General features: G+C 41.7%; 1 protein-coding gene across 1 annotated transcript in view; it reads left to right on the top strand.

Annotated features, from left to right (window-relative positions):
• The first annotated feature begins 1218 nt into the window (after nucleotides 1–1218).
• Nucleotides 1219–23459, top strand: part of LOC116853482 (homeobox protein Hox-B1-like) — a 79612-nt gene continuing 57371 nt past the window's right edge. The window contains exon 1 of the mRNA XM_032834605.1: nucleotides 1219–3144. Within this exon, the coding sequence (XP_032690496.1) occupies nucleotides 2001–3144 (1144 nt within the window). The 5' untranslated portion in view covers nucleotides 1219–2000. The remainder of the gene's footprint in view (nucleotides 3145–23459) is intronic.

Consider the following 23459-nt stretch of genomic DNA (forward strand, 5'->3'; position numbering starts at 1 on the left):
CTAAAACACTGTCTGCTACCTTGTCGACGAGATTGCCGCAATTACACAGCTAAATCGATTCTCAAATCGGACTGTAGATAATGGTCCGTATGTAATAGTTGAGATAGTCTTCTAATGTCGTAGTTACGGGCTAGCGATCTGACGGCAGCCATCATCGTCCTTTGACAATTTCAACTATAAACGATCAGCTCTTTTTCTGTCTCTGTCTTTTTTCTCTCTAATTCACTGCAGATACTTCCGCTTGTTTGAATTAAACTAATATCGATGACATTGCGGTGTTACAGAACCAATTTCTCGCAATATAGAAAGAAATCTCTTCGTTATAAAGGAAACAATAAGGTTGAATTTTTGAATCACTTCGAATGCAAAGATTCCAAGTTATCCTTATCATCACTTGCATCATTCGCACTTATATTGTATTCGAGTAACTACGAGAGCAGGCAAAGTGAAGAAGACGCGGATAATAATGGAGGAAGTAACTGACAAACTGAAATTATAGAGGGACGTTATGCATAATGCATAACATATAATACCGCGGAAGATGATTCCGTCCACAGCTCCTCGTCGCGGAATACAGCGCGCCACGCATATCGGAGAAGATATTTCGTCGCCTGGCCCAAAGTCGTCCTCAGCTTCACTATCGGGACACGGCCGTTAACTTTCCACCCGATAATCCTCTCTCAAGCCGGCCTCTCGCGCAGTGGAGGCCCGAAATGCACGCACTCCGGGTGGGACGAAATCACGGTGGGCCCTCGTTAGTCGTCCTCCGCGTCGTGGAGGGTCAGTCCCGCGCGTTTGAAAGAGCGAGAGGACGCGATTCGTAGCGGAGGAAGAGAGATAGAGGAGCTCCGGAGGGTAGTCGAGAAGAGAAACAGGACGAAAGGAAGGAAGGACGGTCGCGCTACGCGAACGGTGCGCTGTGGGACGTTAAGTACGTCTCGTAAAAATTCCATCCCGTGGCGGCGTCATTTTGCTGTGCCGGCATAGCCGCAACGGATAGGCGGAGTCCCAACTGGCCACGCCCCTGGATCCGCAAAAGAGGCATGGTCTTTACGATGGAGGTGGCGCCCGGTACGTGGCAGCGACCCAAGAGACTTGGTACGGCGGTTGGAGCCTTCCACCACCCTCCTACGCGTGCGCCAGACCGGCTGAGAGGAAAGCGCCTGCCCAACGCCGCGCCGGGAATCCCCGTCCCCGTATCATTTCGAGTCACCGGCTTGGACTGGTCTGAGAGGAGGCACCCGGCTGCCTCCTTAGCTCCGAAGCTCGTTAAACGCCGACGTATTGACGTTTCGCGCGCGTATCTCGTTCGCTGCGGGTACCTCCGGGAACGGCGTTGGGACGCGCGTAGCTGTGCTGGTGTTTCAGTGAGAAATAGCGCAGGGGGATTTTGGAACACGGCAGCAAGACCAAAATCCGTCTCGTCCACGAACAGGTTGCTGCGAAACTGGCTCGTGATGAAGCTCCTCTACGAGAATCCGGTGTCTCGTTCGGGACGATGGTGACAGTGTTGGGGTGAGGGAACGTTCAGCAGAGCCGAAGAGGATGCTTCGGCGGGAGAAGGGGGTCGAGTCCTAAAGTCGATAATGAGACTCGCGCACTGCCTCGGGCACGACGATGGAGAATTCGCGCGCGTCGCGATGACGAGTTCTCGATAGTGACTGCGAGAGGGACAGAGACAGAAACAGATAAAGAGAGAAAGAAAGACTTCACGATTGTGTTGCTCGAGCCGGTGAATCCTCGTGAGGATTGCCGGGGATTCGGACATGTTAAGCCAGTGAACGAGATTCGTTGTTGTGTGAGAACCACGTGAATTATAAGGTGAGAGTGCACGGTCGTGTCGGGAAGATGTACGTAGTTTAAAGGGCTCAAATCTGCCGTGGCCTCGGCTGGCAAAAAGAAGGCCTGGCTAGCGAGCAAAAAAAGACGGAAGAGTTCTGCGGCCGAGTGGACCGAGGGATATCGCACTTCAGTTTAGCACGTTTCACTGTACGCACGGCATGTGCACCACGGAGATGACGGAATCGTACACGATGTCGCCGTCGACGACGGTATCTTCCAGCGCCGCGACGCCCGGTTGTATGAGCGGCTCGCCGGCGCACCGACGGACGTCGTGCAGAGGTTCTCCAAGTCGAGGGGACGTGCAAGACGACGACGACGAGATTTCCGTAGGCTGCCCTAGTCCCTTGCCGTTGGTGGTGGTGACACCCAATACGGAGGACGAGTTGGTGACGTCCGCAAGGGAAGATTACGTCGAGCGCCTGAGCCCGAGAAGGTCTTATCCTTGCGACGCGATGACAGAGGACGAAGAGAGCTACTCCCGCAACGGCGACTATAGGATGTCGAACGGGCGAGCGAGTGGTAGAGCCCGTGAGAGTGGCGACTCCGTCACAACGCTCAGGGACGACGAGGAGGATGATGACGAAGAGGAAGAAGACGTCGACAGTAGGACCGGCAGCAACGGCGCGACCACTGCCGGCACCACTGACGATTACTTCAAGCCGCTCAAGCGCCTCAAAATGGTGCAAATGCAACACTCGGACGAGGAGGAAGAAAGGGAACGGGAGTCCAATGATCGTGGCGTCAAATCCTTCAGTATCCTAGACATCTTGTCCCACCGGCCGAAGGCGAAAATTGTCCGACCGTGGGACACGGTAGACTCTAGCCTCGGTCATCAGCACCGCCATCACCTCCATCATCATCACCATCATCAACAGCAACAACAACAGCACCATCCGCATCACCACCTGCACCACCATCATCACCACTCGGCCCATGCCGGGCCTCGGGATCTCTCGCTGATGGGCATGTCGCTCGCGTCCATGTCCAGCTCCATCAGCGAGCCTCCCCTTAGCAGCTCCTCGTCATCCGGCAGGAGCTCCGTATCGGATTCCGGTAGCCCGGATCCGCTCGCTCATCATCACCATCATCACGCCGCGCTCCACCACGGCATTCATCCCGGCCTCCATCACCCGGCGCTGCAGCAGCCGCAACAGCCGCAGCAATTCAAGCGGAAAACCTCGCAGCAGCAGCACAGCTCGCACGCTGGACAGAACGGCAAGAGAACGACAGGACAAGGCAGTCCGTTGGACGCGCTCTTTCAAATGACCAGCAAGACCTTCGACGCCGGCGAGCACAGCCAAGGTAAAAGTTATGGAATTCTGGATATTCACTCGAACGTCTGAACTATTTGTTCTTGCGGGTTCACGCGTTCTAGGAACAAGAGTACTTTTCTTAGAAAAATTTCATGAGGAAGAAGAGACGCGATTGAATGGCTATCCGGTTGTCGACGGTTCTTGGGGTATTGATACCTCAATATCACTCTGTCACACGAAACGACTATTATTTGTATCGTAATGCAGGAAGATTAAGCTCCAGCGTGATTCACACGCGATTCACTCACCGACTGATGGATAGTTTTGTGAAAGTAACCGCTATTTGTCGACAAAGATGACTCAATAATTGGAATCTGTTTTAACCTATGATTCTTATTGACATGTGTGGAGTGGATTTTGTTTGACTATTTAATGCTCTAATAACGCAGAAAGTTAGTAGACAGCCAATACTCGCGCCAAGTCCAATTGAAACAAGTGGTAGAAATCGTTCCCGTGACAATGCTTGTGACAATCTCTTGTTATCTCTGAATTATTCATATTATTATTAAATGGGAAAGAAGAATAGTTCATTGGAATTGCGTTTTTAATGTATTATACCTTAGATATCTTGTATTTGTTGTGTTTTTTACGTTGCAAGCGCTTCGCTTTGGGCGGTGCAAGGCGCCCGCGATCCGAGCCAAGCGACGGCAACGTTACCCAACCAAAGCGATTAACAGTTTCGAAGAACGCTGTGGAAACGCGGTCCTATTTCTCATTCTATCACCTTTCACACAGACGTTTCGTCGCTAGCAAGTAATTTGAGCGCTTTATACTAATTTTAAATTTTTAAAAGCATTAATTTCTTGAATATAAATATTAAGATATCACAGTGTAATTGTGACATGATATAATCAGTATTATGTCGAACTCGACCATAATCATCGTAAAATCATAAAATGAGTGATTCCTCATACAAAGATAAAGGCCGGTTTTCAACTCTGGTTACGGTAAAAGCTGATATGAGTTCCAACTGAAAATTTTAATGAATAAGAATGACAAAGTACTCATGTCCATCAGTTGGAATCCTGACACCGTTGGTCAGATTTTGACCGTAACCGGAGTTGGTGAAACCAGCCTTAAGTCGGAAATGTAGAACATAATTTTTCCTGACGAAGTTTTGCTTTGGGAACAGTCAATTTTGAATATTCGTTGGAAATATGCCGATTATGTTCGGATGCTTAGGTCTATCGTTCTGTAGATCATTATTTATATTTGTGTTTCATGTTTGGACAATTTCATTTCCATCGGTTCTACAATTTTACTTGTTTACCTGTACTTTCGTGAAGCCAAATTTTAGTAATAGACAGGTATATGTAAATTTGGTAGTGGACTTTATTAGTCGATTTGTAAAGATTGCAAACTTATAAGTGTTTCATATTACTCATATTATCACATATTTTATCACATAGAGTGACGAAATTTTAATAGAATAGTCAAAATTTGCTTGAAAAATATGTCATGCAAAATATTACATAAAAATCTGTGTAACTTTTAGTGAATTTATTGCTGCATCAACACAACAAAAAAATTCACATTATTGTATGATATAAATCCAATGATTAATTTAGGATATTTGCTTTATCAAAATAATTGAAAGAATTGTAAAGTTTCCATCATCAATTGTCTCACGTCTTGATAATCATAAAAGTCCAATTGAGGAGAAAATACACTTATTTATTAATGCACTGAAATTGATTAATTTTCAGTATGTTTTCGTATTTTATTTGACCTTACCAATTTCATAGAATATTTCATAGAAAAAAAATATTTAGTACATTACAAATCGAAATTTTCAAAGGCAGAATCTTGTAAGAAAAAATTTTTGTCCGACATTTTTAACTTACTTTAGACACGAAGTATCCACCCTTATTATGGACCCTGCGTCTGACAGAAACGCAGATAGTTTATCAATAAGCCTCAAACATTCGGATATGCGATTCTACGATCGCTCGGAATTCCAGCGTTACGCGCGCGCGTTAATCCCCGGCGAGCGGAATTGAAGGCGCGCGCGAAGACGCGCCGTTGATCAGAGAGCCTCTCGCTTGTAATTGGTGAGCTTAAGTATCGGCGATGAATACGGGCTTTAATTTTGATTGATGTTCCCCGCGAGAGTCAGGAAGCGCGCTGCCCGCGCGCTCGATCCTTTCTCAGCGCAGCTTTATTTTTTGCTCTTTTATGGCGGCCGCGTGCGCGGCCCGAGAACGTACGGAACGTCTCAAATTTCGTGGCGCGTTAGGTGTGGCAGGCCGAAAATACGAGTCAGCGGAAAGCCGACTCGAGTCCACTCGAGTCCTTAGATTCCGCGATCTCCTTCGCGAAGGGGGCGCAATTTTGTAGGAATCGATTAAGGTGATGCTATACTTGAAGATTTGACCGACAAAATAATGATTTATTCTGCGCAATTTACGTGATATATTTGCTGCATATATTTGCTGTCGTATATTTGCTTACAAATGTTTTTACGTAATTAAAGTACGTCTAAAAATGGTCTATTGCTCAATATATGTGACGAAAATTATAGAAAACATCAAAATTTATATGTTAAGCTGTCAGTCAGCATAAACATTTGTTTAATGCAAAAGTTCTGCAGTTTGTAAAAATCTAACACGTATTTTCTCCTCTCAAGAAAAATTTAGGAAAAGAATATTGCACTTTTAAGTAAATTTATGAAAAGAATATTGTCCTTTTAAGTAAATTTAGAAGCTTAAACATTATGAAAAATTTGCAAAAAGATTTTTATATTTGCGTGGTTAGGTTTTCCTTTAAATATAGTAAAATAAAGCAATACACATTTATACGGAATTATGTATAAGAGATACGAAAAGGATGGGGTGATTGTGTTAGTGACGATCGTCTCTACTCTGAGAGAAATTATCCGATAAAAAATTAACAAACGGATATTTCCGATCAAAATACCGATCAATTTTTATATCCGACCAGCATATACGATTAAATTTTATCAGATATTTCCGATCAAAATGGCATTTCATGAGATAAAATAAAAAAATTATAAACTATATTTTTCATCCGATTTTCAATAGGATACAAAAATTTATCGGTATTTTGATCGGAAATATCCGTTTGTTAATTTATTATCGGATAATTTCTCTCAGTGCAGGTTATTGATACTTCTGGAGTTTATCACCGACTTCAGCATCCCTTTGACAGCATTTTTCTTTCTGATTTTGGTTCTTTAGGCATTTTAACAGGCATTATATAAATTGCTGTCACTTAAGCGTACAGATCGTGCTTGTTTGTCCAACAATAAGACGCGTGGATGTAATTAATTATCGTCAATGCATAATGTATGCCGATGCGACGCGATATTACTCGCGGGTTGAGTCATTTGTTAAGCGCGTTATTTGTTGAGTGTAATTGAAAAATTCTTTAATGGTCTGCGCGCGCATCGCTCCAGTAACGGCGACGAGCATTATGACGGGATACATACAGGGAGAGGGAATACCTTTTCTTCCAATTGTACGTTCCGCAAGTTTCCGCATGACGGAAATGTCAAGCGATAAGTGTCAGTCGAGATCACGGCTAAAGACCTGAATCCACGTGTTACGGCGATCTTTAGCTTTCTATTGATTCCTCGCCCGTGGATCACGCATCTGCGATGTCCCGGAGCGACATGCCAGAGAGACAGAGAGAGAGAGAGAGAGAGAGAGAGAGAGAGAGAGAGAGAGAGAGAGAGGAGGGAGAGATTGTTGAACAGCGAACAGCCGTTTCTTCCGTTCTGCTTGAGAATTCTTTGACGTGCGACACACCTTCTCGACACCGATAATAATGGTTCACGCGCGACGAGTCCGGAAATATTATGTAATTGCAAAACAATTGTTCACGACGCGTCTCGCTCGCACGTCGGCAAGCTGCTTCCACATTATACGTATTGCGTTCGACGGTTACGACACGTAACGACGCCGTTGAACTCCGCGGAGACGGGACGCGCCAACTTGTGAGCTGAGATTAGAGGAGAAAGAAAGTGCTGAAAAGTCCATCTGCATATCAAAGCGAGTCGTATGCGTGTCTCATTACCCCGCGTAAGAAATTTCTTGGGATCCAATTGGGATTCAGTCCGATTTCTCCAAAATAATTATGAATTCTGGTTCTTGTATGGACATTTCTCAAATATCCTGAAATATAACATAGATTCCGATCAAATTATTCAAATTTGTTTCAAGTAGACCTATGATATCGCAATATTAATTGAGAATCCTATTTTTATCTATAAAACATATTCTGGGATCTAATTGAGGTTTACTGAGGTGAAACTCAAAGTGGGCCAAATTGAAAAAATATCATCTAAATATTTTTTTGTATTTCTACATTTGTGCTAAATTAGAAAGAAATCGGAGTGTACCTTTTGGGTTTACTTGTTAGACATGCAATGATTCAAACATGCGATTCTAAATAGGAAACTCAAAGTTTCTCCAATATTCTCTTCTGGTCTTCACTTTACATTAGAATTGAACAAATAAATTGACAAACAATGAACCATTAAAATTGAATATATGTCGACTTTTTCTAATAATTTTGCTATCAAGTAAAATACTCAAAATATTTAAAAAATATTTCATTTTCTTGATGCCTCATCTTCTTGAGTATAATAGTTGTATAATAGAGTATAATAGTTAACTAAAAATGGGATAATAGTTGGTTAACTAATTTTGGGGCAAATTTGGACGATCTATTTGGAAGCTGTGCCTGGGAAAATCTTGGGAAATTTTTATGCGGCATGAGCAAGGAGATGCGCGAAATTCGTTTGAACACGAGCGCGAGCAAAGAACGCCACTTTTTGTGCATCGCGCGTTAATTGCTTTTCAGAAATGCCTTTCAACGAATGGCACTAATATTAGCAACAGTCGTAACGTAGCCGTGCACCGTCTCTAGGTGCACCGTAATTAAACGACGATGATTTTTTCCCTTACCTCAGCACGACGATCGTCGCCAACATCTTAGAACGTGCGAGCGACGATATTATTAGGTATATGTCCGCCGACGCCGACGCCGACGTAGAGTAAGAAGCCTCGAAGAAGGTGCAACGAGGTTGCCACGATTGATGGCGTACGAGAGACAAGTGCGCGATTACGCGACGAGTTTCATGGATAAATATGTCGATATCGGCGCGCCAAGCCCCTGCGCATTTATCATTACGCAGATATCGATCGGCATTCGGTCGGTTTTGCGTGTATCGAATATTACATCGAGTGGCGTGCGTCGTACCCGCGGTATTACACGGACGTCGAGAATTCGCGCCTGTGCATCCGCGGGTTCAAGTGACGTCACGTCTCGAATGCACGTGGAAGCGTGGGTGTTTTCTGCTTTAGATAGCATAGCGACATTTGTGCGATCTTGAGTATGATCAAGGAGCATGACCTCTTTCCTTTCTCTCATAGCGGGAAATTCTACTATGTTGGTTGTTAGCTATTTAAATTAAGAAAGATTCAATGTTCGCATTTCTTACACGTCAATTTAATTTTGAGGAAAACAGTCAACGACGAGATGAATGTTCCAATGACAAGTAACGTCATCGTGGAAATAAATAAATAAATTAATAATATACGTGTTAAGCTAAGTACACCCAAAATTGATTTTCTTGGAAAGCTTGAATATTTGGAGTTTCAATTGTGTTATATATTTTTAAGGTATGGGAAGATTTTACTTTATGTATAATATTTTCTCAAAAGTGAGAAAAAGATATTTTTCATAATCGGTATTTTCTCAATCGGTATTTTTAATCAGTAACTCTTCTGTAAGTGTTTATTCGGTGAACGCTTTGAAAGGAAAAAAATTCCGTAACAGAAAAACTGGCTCCCTTTTTCTTCAACAGGAAACGTCATCGTAACTCTCTAGTTTAATTTGCTCTTTCAGCACGTCGTAATTCTCTTTCTTCTCGAGGAGAGAACAGAAGCGTATCGTAAAGCGATTTTCCGAATCTGTAGCAAACAATGAATGATTACCTGAAAAAGGATTGGCTGACCATAGCCTGATACAAGAATACATTGTTGTAAAGTAGACTAGGCCAAATTTCAGGAGTCGGGACCACTTTTTAGAATTTCGAAATTATTCACAAACTAATTGCTATAATGAACTGCATAAAAGAGATTACGTTTTCCTCAATGCTTTTATTCCACTAACAAACCTGTAAGCCATACGTTTTGTCCTGTAATAACCGAGACACAAACATGCTGCAACGTGACCATCTTGCCCCGACACCGGGTCAAGTTATGTAGCAATCTATACAGATAATACAGGATTCACTTTGTGTTGCTGTGTGACGTAAGACGTCCAATATCCAATAGCAAAATTAATTTTCTGGAAACGAAAGGAACAGAAGAGAGAAGAGAGTCGACAGCTAGAAATTCTAGAAAACAAATTCTACTATTAAATATCGGATCGTCGTACGTCGAATCTTGCACGCAGTATGAATCCTACACATACATATATATTTATAAAATCGGGTATAAAATATATCTCCCGATTAATAGTTCTTAATCTTCTAATTTAATTCGAGGTTTCTGCGAGAGGTCTTCACAGTCTCTCCATGATCTGCTGGCCCTTAAAATACTGGCCAACTTTAACTCAGTCGTCTTTATGCTCGATTTCAACTATTTCATGAATAAAAATTATTTTATTATTCGAAACAATGCAAAAAAGTGTATCATATATTTACAGGAAACTTTATTCTAACTAACAATACATCACTTAAGGAGACTAGAGGGTCAGATTGCCTGAAAATCATGTTTTTCACAATTTTTTATGACGAACTGAATGAATATGCGAAAGTGTTATTTTGACGTGTATTTATAAAGAGTATTTATTTTGACGTGTATTTATAAAGAGAAGAAAAATATAATTTTGATGAACAAATACACAAAATAAGTATATGGTATAAAATATAATTTAATATAATTTTAATGAACAAATACTCACAATGTGTATGGTATATGCAGTTAAAATATATTTCGTTTTTTTTTCAAGGTTGTCATTTTGCAGTAATATCTTAACTCTCGGTGGTTCAATGAAGCTGAATTTTAGGTAGAAAATTTCTGTAAGCTTGTTGTTCACTATATTGAATCACTATAATAGAAATTGAATAAAAGTTAACAAAATTGCAAATATCTTAAGGGAATATTATTACAATTTTCAGTTCTTTCATAGTAAAAAAATTAATATTTCAAAATTAAATATTTTCACGAGTTTGCCAGTGGTTCACCCGATAATGACAAGCTTACGGAAACTTTCTACTTAAAATTCAGCTTAACTGAACCGAGAGTCAAGATATTACTGCAAAATGATAACCTTAAAAAAAAAACGAAATATATTTTAATTGCATGTACCATACATTTATATTGAGTATTTGTTTATCAAAATTATATTTTTCTTCTTTTTATATGTTGTATAAATACACGTTAAAATAACACTTTCGCATATTCATTCAGTTTGTCATAAAAAATTGTGAAAAAACAAGCACGATTTTCAGGCAATCTAACCCTCCAGTCCCCTTAAGTTTAACCATTCGATGGAAAATATTAACACGAAATGTCGAGAAGTTCGGAAACATACTTGGCAGCTCCTAAATCAATTTTGTCTGTCTTAACTATCTTAATATCATTAAACATTTTAACCAAACTCAGACAAAAATACCTACACATTAAAAGGAACGTTTTGCGATTGTGTCCCCATTATTCCTCTCACGATGAATACATAAATCAAGCACGTAGCAAGCATAACCTTTAGACCAATTAGACTTCTCTATACAAGAATACTCCTTTATTCTTCGCTGCTGCCACATTTAGAGGAAATATAATCTTGCGATAATTATTGAACTGTATGCGTCAGTCAATCTCATGCCGAGAACATGTTTCTTTTTGTGTGTCGAAACCTCAAGACTTTACAATGAAAAATTCAATTTTACGAGTTTTCCCGAAAACTCGACAAGAAAAGAGCCGACATCTGGCTACCTAGAGCCGTGCCGAAATTACATTTTTGCCGGTCCTTTCGGGTTTTTCTTCTCGGTGACAGGCTGATTGGTTCGAAGCAACTAGACACAGTAGGCTCACAGTCCGGAAGATTGATTGATGTTTGCACAAGTGTACGCGGAGACACTTCTTCCAATTATCACTCGAAAATCCAATCTTGAAGGGTTACGTTTATTTTAACTACCGATTGCTCTTCTCCTTTTCTTTTTCTCTAACAAACACGCCGAAATGCGCAGCGTCCGGAAACTGAGGGTGAACAGAAACACTTAATGTTTATACGTTCTTGGGAGAGAAGCACGTATAATTCGACGCTCAGTAGCTTGTGCGTTAAGACTAGCTAGACATGTTCCATGTTAAACGAAAAAAACCTTTAAATGGTGCGATCAATTAGCTGTAAATGCTTTGAAGCGTCGTATAGATCAATCATGGCTTTCCTTTGAATGTTTCAAAACGTTTGCAGCATCTAATGGATCGCACTCTTAGCATGTACGTTTATAAATACGTGTAATAAAGCAATCGCAATTAAACGTGTCTTTGACAATGTGTATCCGTGTACAAACTTTGAATCCGTTTATACGTCTCTAAACAGAAGAAAGAGTCATTAGCTCTTTCTGGCAATCATGCAAGCCAAGGATAATCAGCAGTGATATCACACCACGATTTTTTTCCTTTGCATGTTCAAGGAATACTTTGAAATACTAGTTATAAGTATAGTATTTCAGTGAGAAATACACTGGTCGTACTTTACAGTATTACAGAATCCGTTTAAACGACTAAATATTTAGTTATATTGAAGCGTTTTCTATCAGATTTTTTTAAACAGATGTGCATATACATGTGTTAAACATTTGAACATATATTCGAAAAACGGATCGAAGCGGGGGTCTTAGTTAACCTTTTCATGGCCAGTGGAATATATATGTCTCACTTACGAAAAAACATCATAATTTTAAAACAAATAGTTCTATTGACTTATACATTGGCTTATTTAAAAAAGGAAATCTACGTGCAAAGAATTAGTGTACTCTTAAATTTAATGCTTTTGAGAAAATATAGTTATTTAAATTTGTTAAAAATCTAACTTTTAGATAGTAAAGAATAACCTTATAATTTGTCAAAAAGTCATTGAATTATTGCAAATTATAAACTTGAACTTTGATTGTGAAAAAAATATTAAAAATTATTATGGTAAAGACGTTTAATTATGGTAAAGACGTATATAACAGTTTATATGTGCAACCAAAGTGTGCGCAACCTATATTTCGTCAAATTCAGGATACTTCTACAATTCCAAATTTAATGTAAGCTAAATAATTTTACACACACACACATATATATATATATATATATATATATATATATATATATATATATATATATATATATATATATATATGTTATAAAACTCAAACTGAAAAATCAAATATTGCATCAAAATTATTAAATCTATTATAAAGAATATATATATATATATATTCTTTATAATAGATTTCATAATTTTGATGCAGTATTTGATTTTTCAGTTTAAGTTTTATAACTTCAGAGATCTCTAGATCTTTAGTTTTATATTTTATAATCTACGACCTTGAAAACTCTATGTGAGCAATTTATATTTAAATTAAACTAAATTAATTTTTTTGCATCCGCCATATTAGATCCGCATTTTGCATTTTGCTATTTTGATTTCAGATTTGCAATCAGTGACTTCGAAAACCCTAAATAAGCAATTTATATACAAATTAGATTAAATTTCTTTTTGCATTCGCCATATTGGATGTCATTTTGAATTTTTCTAACTTGACTTCAGATTTGTAATCGGCGACCTCGAAAATTCTTAGAATCGTCTCAATATAAAACACATCTCTTATAGAAAAGCCATGACCACGAAAGAGTTAAGTCCAACGAATGATCAAGGATCTCCTTTCAACAAGAGTCGCCGGTATGTGTGATAAGTGAAAGACACTTATCGAATATGCCAAATACGTGTATTTTACCGAGATACACGTCGGCGCGCGGTCTCTCCTTGGGGAGCTTTCAGCGTTCTGACCGATCCGTCGAGGCGTTTCCGAGGAAATCGTTAGACAAGTCGCAAACACGTTCGAAGAAGCACGATCGCGTTCGCGTTATCGCGTGCGCCCGCGGTTTTTCTTCCCCTTTGCGCCAACCAGGCCGGAATTCCGAGGGGCCGCGGGGGCGCGCCGCGGCGATCGGTGGTGAGTTACCTCTTTAAGATGTCGCGCCGCGACGAAAGGACAGTTTACCATCGCGCGGCGCTCGGGTCGTCCGGTAAAAAAAAAAAGCGCGTATTATCCCGTGTATTATTCCGTAAGACAGGCGGACACGGATCGGCGTCGGGCACACGTACGCGTCCATGACACGTGTTACGTGCCTCCGTGCGCGAACGAGCGAGCGAGCGAGGCGAGGCAGTGCATGCGTGGCAGGGCAGGGTACGTAATTTTAGGCCTATACGCGAGTAATTTATTACGTGGCTCGGCGAGAGCATATGTCTCATTTGCATATAGCGTGATACAGAAAACGCGGCCCGCGACTTCCGACGGCGCGGGCAATATGCGAAAAATTTCAACAAAAGAGGTCTCTTTTATTGTCCGGCGGCTTCTCCTTCTGCCATCGTCGCTACCGCCGTCACCGTCACTGCCGCCTCCGTCGCCGCCACCACCACCGCCGCAACCACCACCATCGCCGCCGCGGCCGTCGCTGCTTCTGCTTACTCTTCTTCTTTTCCCTCTTCTTCTTCGGCCTCTACTTGTTTTTCACGTTCGCCGAGTTTCTCGGGAGGAAGTGGCGGCGGCGGCAGTCTCTCGAGCGTCGAGACGCGTTTCGAGGGTTACGCAATTTACGACGGGTGCGCGCAGTTTCTGCCCGGGAAAAAGGGTGTTATTGCCAAACAGGCATCGTTCAGGTCAAGGGGCCCATGATCCGCGTCTCTTCTTTTACAAGGGCCCGAGTCATCTATTTTATTTTAGTTAAACAGCGGCCGGAGAAACGTAAGATTGACGCTAATTTAGCGGATTTCGTTTTATTGTGCAAGAAAATGAAGAATTCCTTTGGCCGCCGCCGCTACGGTGTTTTGTGCTGCGGGTTTTACAGTACCGCGAGAGAGTCCGGAGGGATATATTTGGCCACGAGTGAACGCGTGAAAGTGTAATAGCCGACATCTGTTGGTTCAACTTCTGTGTAACGTATTAATGTCGCGTCGCTAAGTAATAAGGTGTACTAAATTCGCTTCATTTTCTAATGGCAGCGCTGTCTACCATTAGGCTGCTTAGAATCATGTGTCCTAATTATCTTTTTTCACGGAATGTCTCTCGCTTCGAAAGCGTTACGAGTACCGACTGACCGTCAACACGTGAAACAAGAAAGCCATGCGAAATCACCGAGATACTTGGAAATTAACCCGCGACACTGATTGCTACATTTCGATCTAACCGATTGGCTGGACCGACTGTCTTCAAGACGGCTGAGAAAGCTATACGCAAATGAGCCTCGAAAAAGAGTGCACGCTCTGTTTACTCCGGAGATGGACAAGAATTGTGACTCATGAGCGCCAAATTGATCTAAGCAAAAAATTAAGATTCCATAATTGTTGGATCTTGAATTGTTGTTGAATAAACATATATGCTTACATTAGAATCTATAATAAGCCGATAGAGAGAAGAAATAACTAATTTGAATATCTTAGCTTACAGAGAACAAATGACCCATACGGAAACCTACATGATTGGTTTAATGACATGTTTGGTTAAACGAGATTTAGTTGACACTAAACAGAATTTCTGATTATCACAATGAAACATTCTAGTAGTCAATCAGAAATTTAGATCTAACAACGTCAGAGTTTGGTTACTGTTGATAAGTCTAGTTGTAACATCCTGTATTATGACTACAAAACATGGTTATATGTGGATGAACGTGACATGTTTGGTCAACGATTATTGGTTCAATTAAAAAGAATTTCTGGTTATTATAATCATATTTTAGTATTCAACTGATTACAGTACGTAAGCAGGCAATACATATCTATCAAATTTAAGAAGTAGTGGACAAACGACTTACAATACGGAAGGTTCTAATCCCATCAGAATAAAGATGAGTTCTTCAAATACAATATAACATCGAATTAATTAAATCTGAAGCAAGATAATTATACATTAAACTCCTTAAATACGAAACTTTAAGAAACAATTTTCAGTTAAACAAATAATGACATTTCTAGGAAGAAATGCGAATATAATTTTTTTAGTTTGGTTAAAGTAACCAAACCTGCCTGGTTACTTTGAAATACTTCGAATAGTATTCGCGAGAATTGTAGCTCAATCTTCAATAAGGTGTTCGAGATGACACCTTAAGGAGAAGAAGAAGATACACGAATGCATAATTTTTCTTACTTAATTGTCGCATCCAAGGTTCTAAGAACTATCACCAATGCTCCATGGTTTGTTACCAACGAAGTGATTCACAGATCTCCACATGTGCACAGTGAGAGAAGAAATACATAACTTTATCAAAAAATATCACGCAAAACTAGACATTCATCCTAACAAACTAGCCAAGAATCTCCTTTCAAAAACAGAAAACAGAAAAGACTAAAAAGAATCAAACTTATAGATCTTTCTACTCGATTTAAGTGTTAAACAAACTCTATGTGTACACAAATAATTCTACAAATAATTAAGTTAAAAGCAGGAGGTAGGTAGCTAATGGGTAACCTCCTATCTGTCTTAATCAAGCAAAAAATTTTAGTTATTAACCTAGAATAGATTGTAAATAAGGCATAGGAGACAAAAAAATGTATCGCAATTTTCTTAATTTATACGATTTTTAAATCACCTCTCGCCTTTTTCGCTTGTTGGCGCACGACTTTAAAATTTCTTGTAACATTTGGCATTTTTGGTTGTAAGAACCCATCGCGCTCCAAGGAAGTCCCGCCAACATATTCTCTCTCTCTCTCTCTTTCTCTCTCTCTCTCTCTCTCTCTCTCTCTCTCACACATACACCCACTCTCTTTCTCTCCCTTACACATATACACATACCTTCTTTCTCACTATATATTCAACGCTATTCCGAACTACGCGATAAAATGAGTTGTTCGCACGACGCATCGGGCCTCGATCCGTCGACTGGGGCCCCGTGAGCCCCCACGCTTTGCGGTCACCGCGGACTCCGGAATTACAAATGATATCGAATCGAATCGCTCGTAATATTATTCGATACGTGTTCCATTACCCGGCTGTGAGGCCCCGAGATTCAAATTAGATTACCGGTAGGTTAGACGATCTCGCACACGTGTGTATCCCTCACACGGACGCGCGCGCGAAAACGGGCCCGAGGGCCTTACGGAGAGCCCTCGCGGCGGGAACGACGGGACCCGTGAGCCGCGGATACCTCCTCGGCGGGATCCCCTGCAATACGGTAGCCTCACGTATTCGCAATTTACTTCTGATTATTATGCTCTCTATACTTACGCGGCATTCTTATTTCTCCCCCTTTCCCCGTCTCAGTCGTCTGCCTGCCTCCTCTCTCCTCCCGCCCCTCTTTCTCCTGTATCCGTAACTCGGCATCGATGATGCTTCGGACGGGCAACTGCGGCGGGGGTATCGATTTACCGGGCTCGCGATCGTTACGATCTTAGGACGTTGTGCGCCCTCCGGTCGGGGCCTCGCGGCTCGCTTCCCGAGCGATTTTTTGATAGCGGCTGCTATTTTGCGTGATTCTCACGCCGCCGCGAGAATTAAGAGATGTAATTTTTAGAAAAAAACGTACGACCGCCTTCATGAGTCTCGATCGTTGTCCTCTGGTCTTATCCCGCTCTTCGATCGTTATATGCACCGAGAAAAAAAATTAGTTACGTGAAAATGAACAAACTTTATAAAATCTCTGCCTTACTAAATAAATGAGTCTACAACATACTAAAAATGGTTAATATCGAAAAGATTAGCAAGACCCCTACGCAAGGTGGAATGTTTTACTAAATCTTCGCCCTACTAAATCTATGAGTCTACTATATACTAAAATGGATACTGAAAAGACAAGCAAGATCCCTATGCAAGGTAGGACGTATGAATGGCATTTAAAAGCAACACATGTTTAACACTATGCGAGATGCATTTTTCTTTTTTTTTTTTTTTTAGAATATTACTTTTACCAAACCGAAGGGGGCTTTCCCTTATAGAAATATCATACTTGTTCTGGTTGTTGTAGCCAAATTTGTTTCACGAAAACCAGAAATTCGCTTTCTTTAAGCCAAGACGTTGAGCCTGTTCATTGTTAAGAGGGTGCCAAAGTGGGTGACGAATTCCAAAAATGCTGATGACTTAAACGCGATATAATGTCATGTTCAAAATATGTTGGATAAACTAATAGGAATATAACACTAATAGGAATTAGTATTACTTTCTATTAGAAGTAAATAAGTTATCAGATTGGTCTGTTTGGAATTGGAACCAATCTTTATTTAAACGTTTAAGGGTTAAGATAGTGTTAAAATGGCAACACACAGAATGAGCAGATATCCACGTTCGCGGTGAATACATCAAGTTGCGTTTCTTTAACGTCACTTATCTAACTTGCCTGCATATATATATATATATATATATATATATATATATATATATATATATATATGTTCAACTACACTTCACATACATTAGCGATCGCATCGAGTGCGAGGCACTCTTGTTTCGTTTTCGCGCGGTAGTTGCAAGGACGTGCGTAACGATAACGGGACAAGGACGATAAATACTTTTCAGCGCGACTCGCGCTTCAAGTCCCGGCCAAAGTAGGTTTTTATCTACCTGCCCGAGTTTACTGCACAACTTAGCTAGATGCTTACTGCGAGTAATATCTATGTACGTCGTAAAAGCTACAAAGTCGACCGCGCCAACTGCCGCGCGCGCCATAAACAGCTCGCTAGCCGGCGTCAGCGTTCTTGCGCCGTTAATACTCTTCCACGAGAAAAATCGAACCGGGGAGCGCGTCGGGAACAGACGCGGGGAGCGAGAGCGATCGAACCGCTGTTCATTTTCGCCGGGATTCGAGTGGAATGTAGCCCCCTCGCCGGTTTCTTACCGGCGGGTTCTCATAAATCTCGAAGTGGTCGCACCGCTCGCGAAGGAAACTCAATTTTTCGGCATCCTGAAATTTGGGGAGTCCGTCCGAAATTTAACGCTATTAGACGCAACAGACGCGTGCTACCGCACGACATTAATCCCTAAATTGCTTTCGAGTAATTTCGAATTAATTTGAATATATTAATTTTAAGTGGATACTAATTTTCTTCCGTGTATACATACCATACGTGTATACATTCACTCCAGAGCATTCCAAGAGGTGTAATTTTAATAACTTGAAATTTCAATGTCGTTGGAATATCTTAATTTCCTTGACAATTTATATTATTACTTACTTTACTTACTTTACTTACTTTACTTTTTAATTTTTCTTTACGTCTGACTTTCCGTTGTGAAATTTATCGGTTTTAACAGATAGACGATCTCGCGATTGAGAGGCATTTTGGTAATCACGGTAATATTGACTGTTTCCGCCCAGAGTGCTCCTGTTTCTCCCATTTCCCTTGACAAAACACGCGCATTAGTCACATTCGAGTGCGGCGACACGAGTCGTGGTGACACTCGAGTTTCCAGCTGCCCGAGAAAAGGAGACGACGGCGACGACGACTGCGAGGACGGTCGCCGGAGGTTGCAGGTCCTCCCGGCTCGAGTTGTTGTGACAGTTTGCCGAGCAAACAAAACACCAGTCCTCCGCCCCCTATCGCTCCTTGACTCAGGACGCCGCCAGGACTTTTTACCAGGCGAGCACCCCGCTGCGCTAAGTGACCATTCAGTTTTCAAACAAGTGCGCAGCTCTTTCGGGTCTTAAAGACCTCGGGCCTCGAGCGAGCGATTGAGCTGCCCTCGAGACCGTTCTCGATTCCACTTCCTTTGCTTCCAAGCCGAACGAGAGGTCCAATTACATCGCGCCCGCTTTCTCGAGGCTGCGACTCACGCGTTTCTGCAACGAGGATAAGCGTCCTCCAACGTCTCTGTCCCCAGCATCGGGATAATTTTCATGGAGCCAATGCGAAAACTGGGCCAATCGTGCGATGTAATTGGCTACGCGATTTTCTATTTTTTAACGTGTCTGTATATCTGGGTACCTGAACAATTGGAGACCGCCATACTTGAAAACTTTACAAACAAAATATTAACATTTTTCTGCAAAATTTACGGCGTAAAAAATAAAACTATATATAGAAGTAATTTTTTCGAAAAAGTATGAAACTTTCTCAATAGCTTCAAAACGTCAAAAATACATATATCAATATAACACACTTTTCTGATATTTATTAATGTGTACAGCAAATTCGTATGCCATCAGATTACAAAATATATCTGATCGAACTTGCTGTCGTACATAAATTTTGAAGAAGCAGAAGAACGAAGGAATCTACAATGAGGTCGGAGCGGGAAAACGTCGATCCCGACTCGCTTTCCTCTCGGTATAAATTATCGTTTCGCGCAATACCTCGTGAATTCAATCGAAGCGTCGCTTTCAATTGGGTTTCTCTCGTCTCCTGCCGTCCCCTCCAGCCCCCATATAACTCGCGGGAAAATTAGTCGGGTAGCTGCGAACGGCGGGATCTCGCAGTCACTATCGCGGGGAAATAATTCTCAATTAGCTGCCGGAGATCTCTCGCGCGCGCGCGCGCGTACGGCCCGCTAAGTCGTATTTATGTCCGCCGGTGGCGTCGACGCCGCCGCTTCCTTCGGATTTATATTGGACCGAGCCGGGAGATTTATGCGACCGATCCGTCTCAGTTTGTCCGTGGATCTCGCCCGCGCCCCCTCGACTCCCTCGACCCCGGACATCATCCTCGACAGTGAGCCTCCCCTTGTGTTTCCACCCTTCCGCGCTCGCTCATCAACGCCGTGTTTCTCTCTCTCTTGCGCGCGCACGGCTCGCTTCCGCTGCGTGCTTCTGCGATACGCGAAGAGCGAAGTTGCTTTCGTATACTTCATCCGTGAATTTTTCGGGAGCCTGTAGAGAACGTTGGTTTACTCAAATAGCATTGACACGAGTCACGCGTTATTCGCATTTTCATGCGAATAATGTGTACATTGAAAAATTGTCATTGTGTCGATAAAGTTGATCAGCAGCGTTACAATTGCAGTGAACCTTCTTACTTTAACAGCGATATAATTGAAACTAATGTGTGCTTGAGTTATTAAAGCAATTTATGATGTATTAGTTTCAATGATATTGTTATCGAATTAAAAAGATTTAGATGTTATCTATTATAGCGCTGTTGATCAACTCTGTGTTGACGCGACAGAATTTTTTCGTGTACATATAATTTGATTATATTCTCTAAATTTCTTGCAACAAAATCCTAGTCAAAACGAATGAAAATCCATTCGAAATGTTAGTGAAAATACTGCAACTCGGAGTCACAAGAGTGGATGTTTAATTTAAACCGTAGTGAATACTTAATCCGTACAAATGAATTTTTTTAGTCAATTAAGTGGATGACGAACTCCAAAAATGTCGATAAACATAAAGATAATCATCAAAACGTCACATGTCAGATAAGCACTAACACGATCACACTATCCTTTTCGTATTTCTTGTGCACATCAATCTTGTATAAATGTGTGCTGTTTTGTTTTTTATTATATTCGGCGGAAAACATAATCACGCATACAAAGAAATCTTTCCAACTTCTCGTATATTTTTAAGTTTCTAAATTCGAATAAAAATATTCTATTTACATAAATAAAAAGTTACTCAACTTCCAATGACATAGCTGTTACTCTACTTTCCAAATAAAATCTTACTCTCTAAAATCTAGAGACTACAAAAAATATAATTTGAGAAACAACGCGTCTTGCTATCCTCGTGTAGCGCGCGTTACGAACGAAATTCGTTGTCGATCTTTGTGCTTGTACATTGTGCAAACAGCGGTTGGTCTACAGTCTCGGTAAGCTATCTTCCTCGCCGAATAATGCGGCACGAGCGCGATCACTCCCTTGCGGGATGTTCGAAGGATTTCTCACCACCGAGGCCGAATCATTGCCGACCCTCGAGACCAAATAGAAATAAATTCGAGGCAGATTACACGCTCGAGGAACGGTGCATGTCGGGGGCTGTGAGGACAAGCACCACGTGCGTCTACGCGTAAATCTTCCCGGTCTTTATTGACACATTCGCTACTAATGTTTCCTCTTTCGAGCCGGTCAACTTAGGCGAACTCGTCACGACGGCAACGCGTATTGCGATTAAATCTAAAGCAACTTACCTCGTCACTTTGATACGCAAAATTCCAGACTGACTGAGAATGCGATTCATTAAACGTTACAAATGCTTCGAAGCGCCATATGGACCAATCATGCCTTTTGTTTAAGCGCTTCAAAGTTTCTTCAGCGTCTAGTGGATCGTATCCTGAGATATCAGTAGTTGTCACTTCAAACTTATTCCATGTGAGATACTCAGATCTGAATTTAGAGTTAGATTTGAATTTTTTATTTTAATCATATAATACATGCGATCATATTACACATGAAATCGCAATTGAGTTAATTCTGAATTAAAATTCAGATTTAACTCTAAATTCAAATCTAAGTATCTCACCTGAGGCAAATTCCAACTAACGTTTATGAATATGGTCCTGAAGCTCTTACTTAAATGTGAATTCAAATCTGAATGTTTCATTTGAGCAAAGTTTCAAGGAATGACTATAAATACGGGCCGTAAAGACTTTTCAGAGACGGATATAGATCAAGCGGACTCGAGGATTAAAATGTTCAACTTTATAGCCCAAAGTCGGACAACTTGAGCACACTCGATTTTCAGGAACGGTCTCCTTGGTTTTTGTCCGAACAATCGGACGACCGGATGCCCTCCGCGCGGCGTCATTTATTTAAGAATCGACGGGCGTTCATCGGCGGCGGGCGTAATTTCGCTCGCGCCGCCTGGTCGCATTGCCGAAAAGCCACAAATCGCCGCATAAAACATCCGTTTAACACCCAATCCGCAGCCACAGGAAATTCGCACGCTCGACAGAATTGCATATATATAGCGACCGTCTCTCCCTCTCTCTCGAGAGAAGGTCCTCTCGCGCGGCCAGAAGAAAGGACGTTCGTCTTTCTCTGTCTCCGTCTCGCCGGGGCACCGATACAATGGCGTTTACGGCCAACCCCGTCGGAGCCAACCGCCGTTGAAATTGATTTTCGCGTGTCACGTATTTTTCGGCAGCCCCGTCTGATTGTGAGAGATGCCCGCGGGAGCGGCATCCTTTTTGCCGGATCTCGCCGACTGGACACACCGACGCACCGACACAATCGGCGAGAGCCCCGACACGAAGATGCGACGGGTGAGAAAAGGGCTGAGGAAGGAGCGAGAGGAGCCGAATGAGAGGAAGGGAGAGACGCGGGAGAGGAAGCCGGTGCGAAAAAACGGGGCGTGAAGGAAAAGAAAGAGCCGTTTCTTATTGCGCTTTACCTCATTTGATCTCGGCCGATCGCAAGCGTCGCTTTTGAGGTACGGCGGTATCTGTTTCTAATCGTAATTATTCCGCAGAAATTACGAGACCATTATGGTAAATTGTACGCGACAGAAGAAATTAATTCTGTTAGGTTGATGCAAAAGATTCGTCTTTATTCCATTAAGTTATACCGATCAACGGATCATTTATCACATGGAATTTCTGATGCATTTGTATTTGTATCTGACATTTTTATACGTAGAATCCGGAAATGAACTTAGAATTTATCTATCGTCTATAATTTTTTCGTTTCGCACAGACTGTTATTTAAGATTTAATACACAGAAAGAAATAGAACCTATTCAAAATTAATATACTCAACTTGACAATCATTGTTTCATATACAAACAACGATTTCGGAGAAGAACATTTCGTTTTCTTAATTTGACAAACATGACGTTCTTTGCAGAACCTAATGTGTAAGAACACACCAACGGTCTTAATTTTCTTCATCAGTCAAGAAACTAAAGTTCTTTATAATATGTCACAATCATGTAATCTACGTGAAATCTCGAAAGATAGCCAAGTTGAAGTTCTCTCGGCTTTTGTGCGTGGAATTTTCGCCGGTTGGCTCCATAAAGTCGCAGGGATAATTGCCATCGGCGCGTTATCATCAAGAGCGTGAGTAAAGCCAGGTTTGTCAGGTGCGAAATTCGCCTCTAATTTCTAACGGAACGTCAGGACAGGAAGTAGCCGCAGATGACGGCGAGCGATACCAGCCGGCGGAAAGAAAAATCGGCCGTTTCTTCCCGATCCGAAGTGACC

The sequence above is a fragment of the Odontomachus brunneus genome, unplaced genomic scaffold (assembly GCF_010583005.1).
Source record: "Odontomachus brunneus isolate Ranch 3 - 2012 unplaced genomic scaffold, Obru_v1 Obru_scaffold_334, whole genome shotgun sequence".
NCBI classification, from domain to species: domain Eukaryota; kingdom Metazoa; phylum Arthropoda; class Insecta; order Hymenoptera; family Formicidae; genus Odontomachus; species Odontomachus brunneus.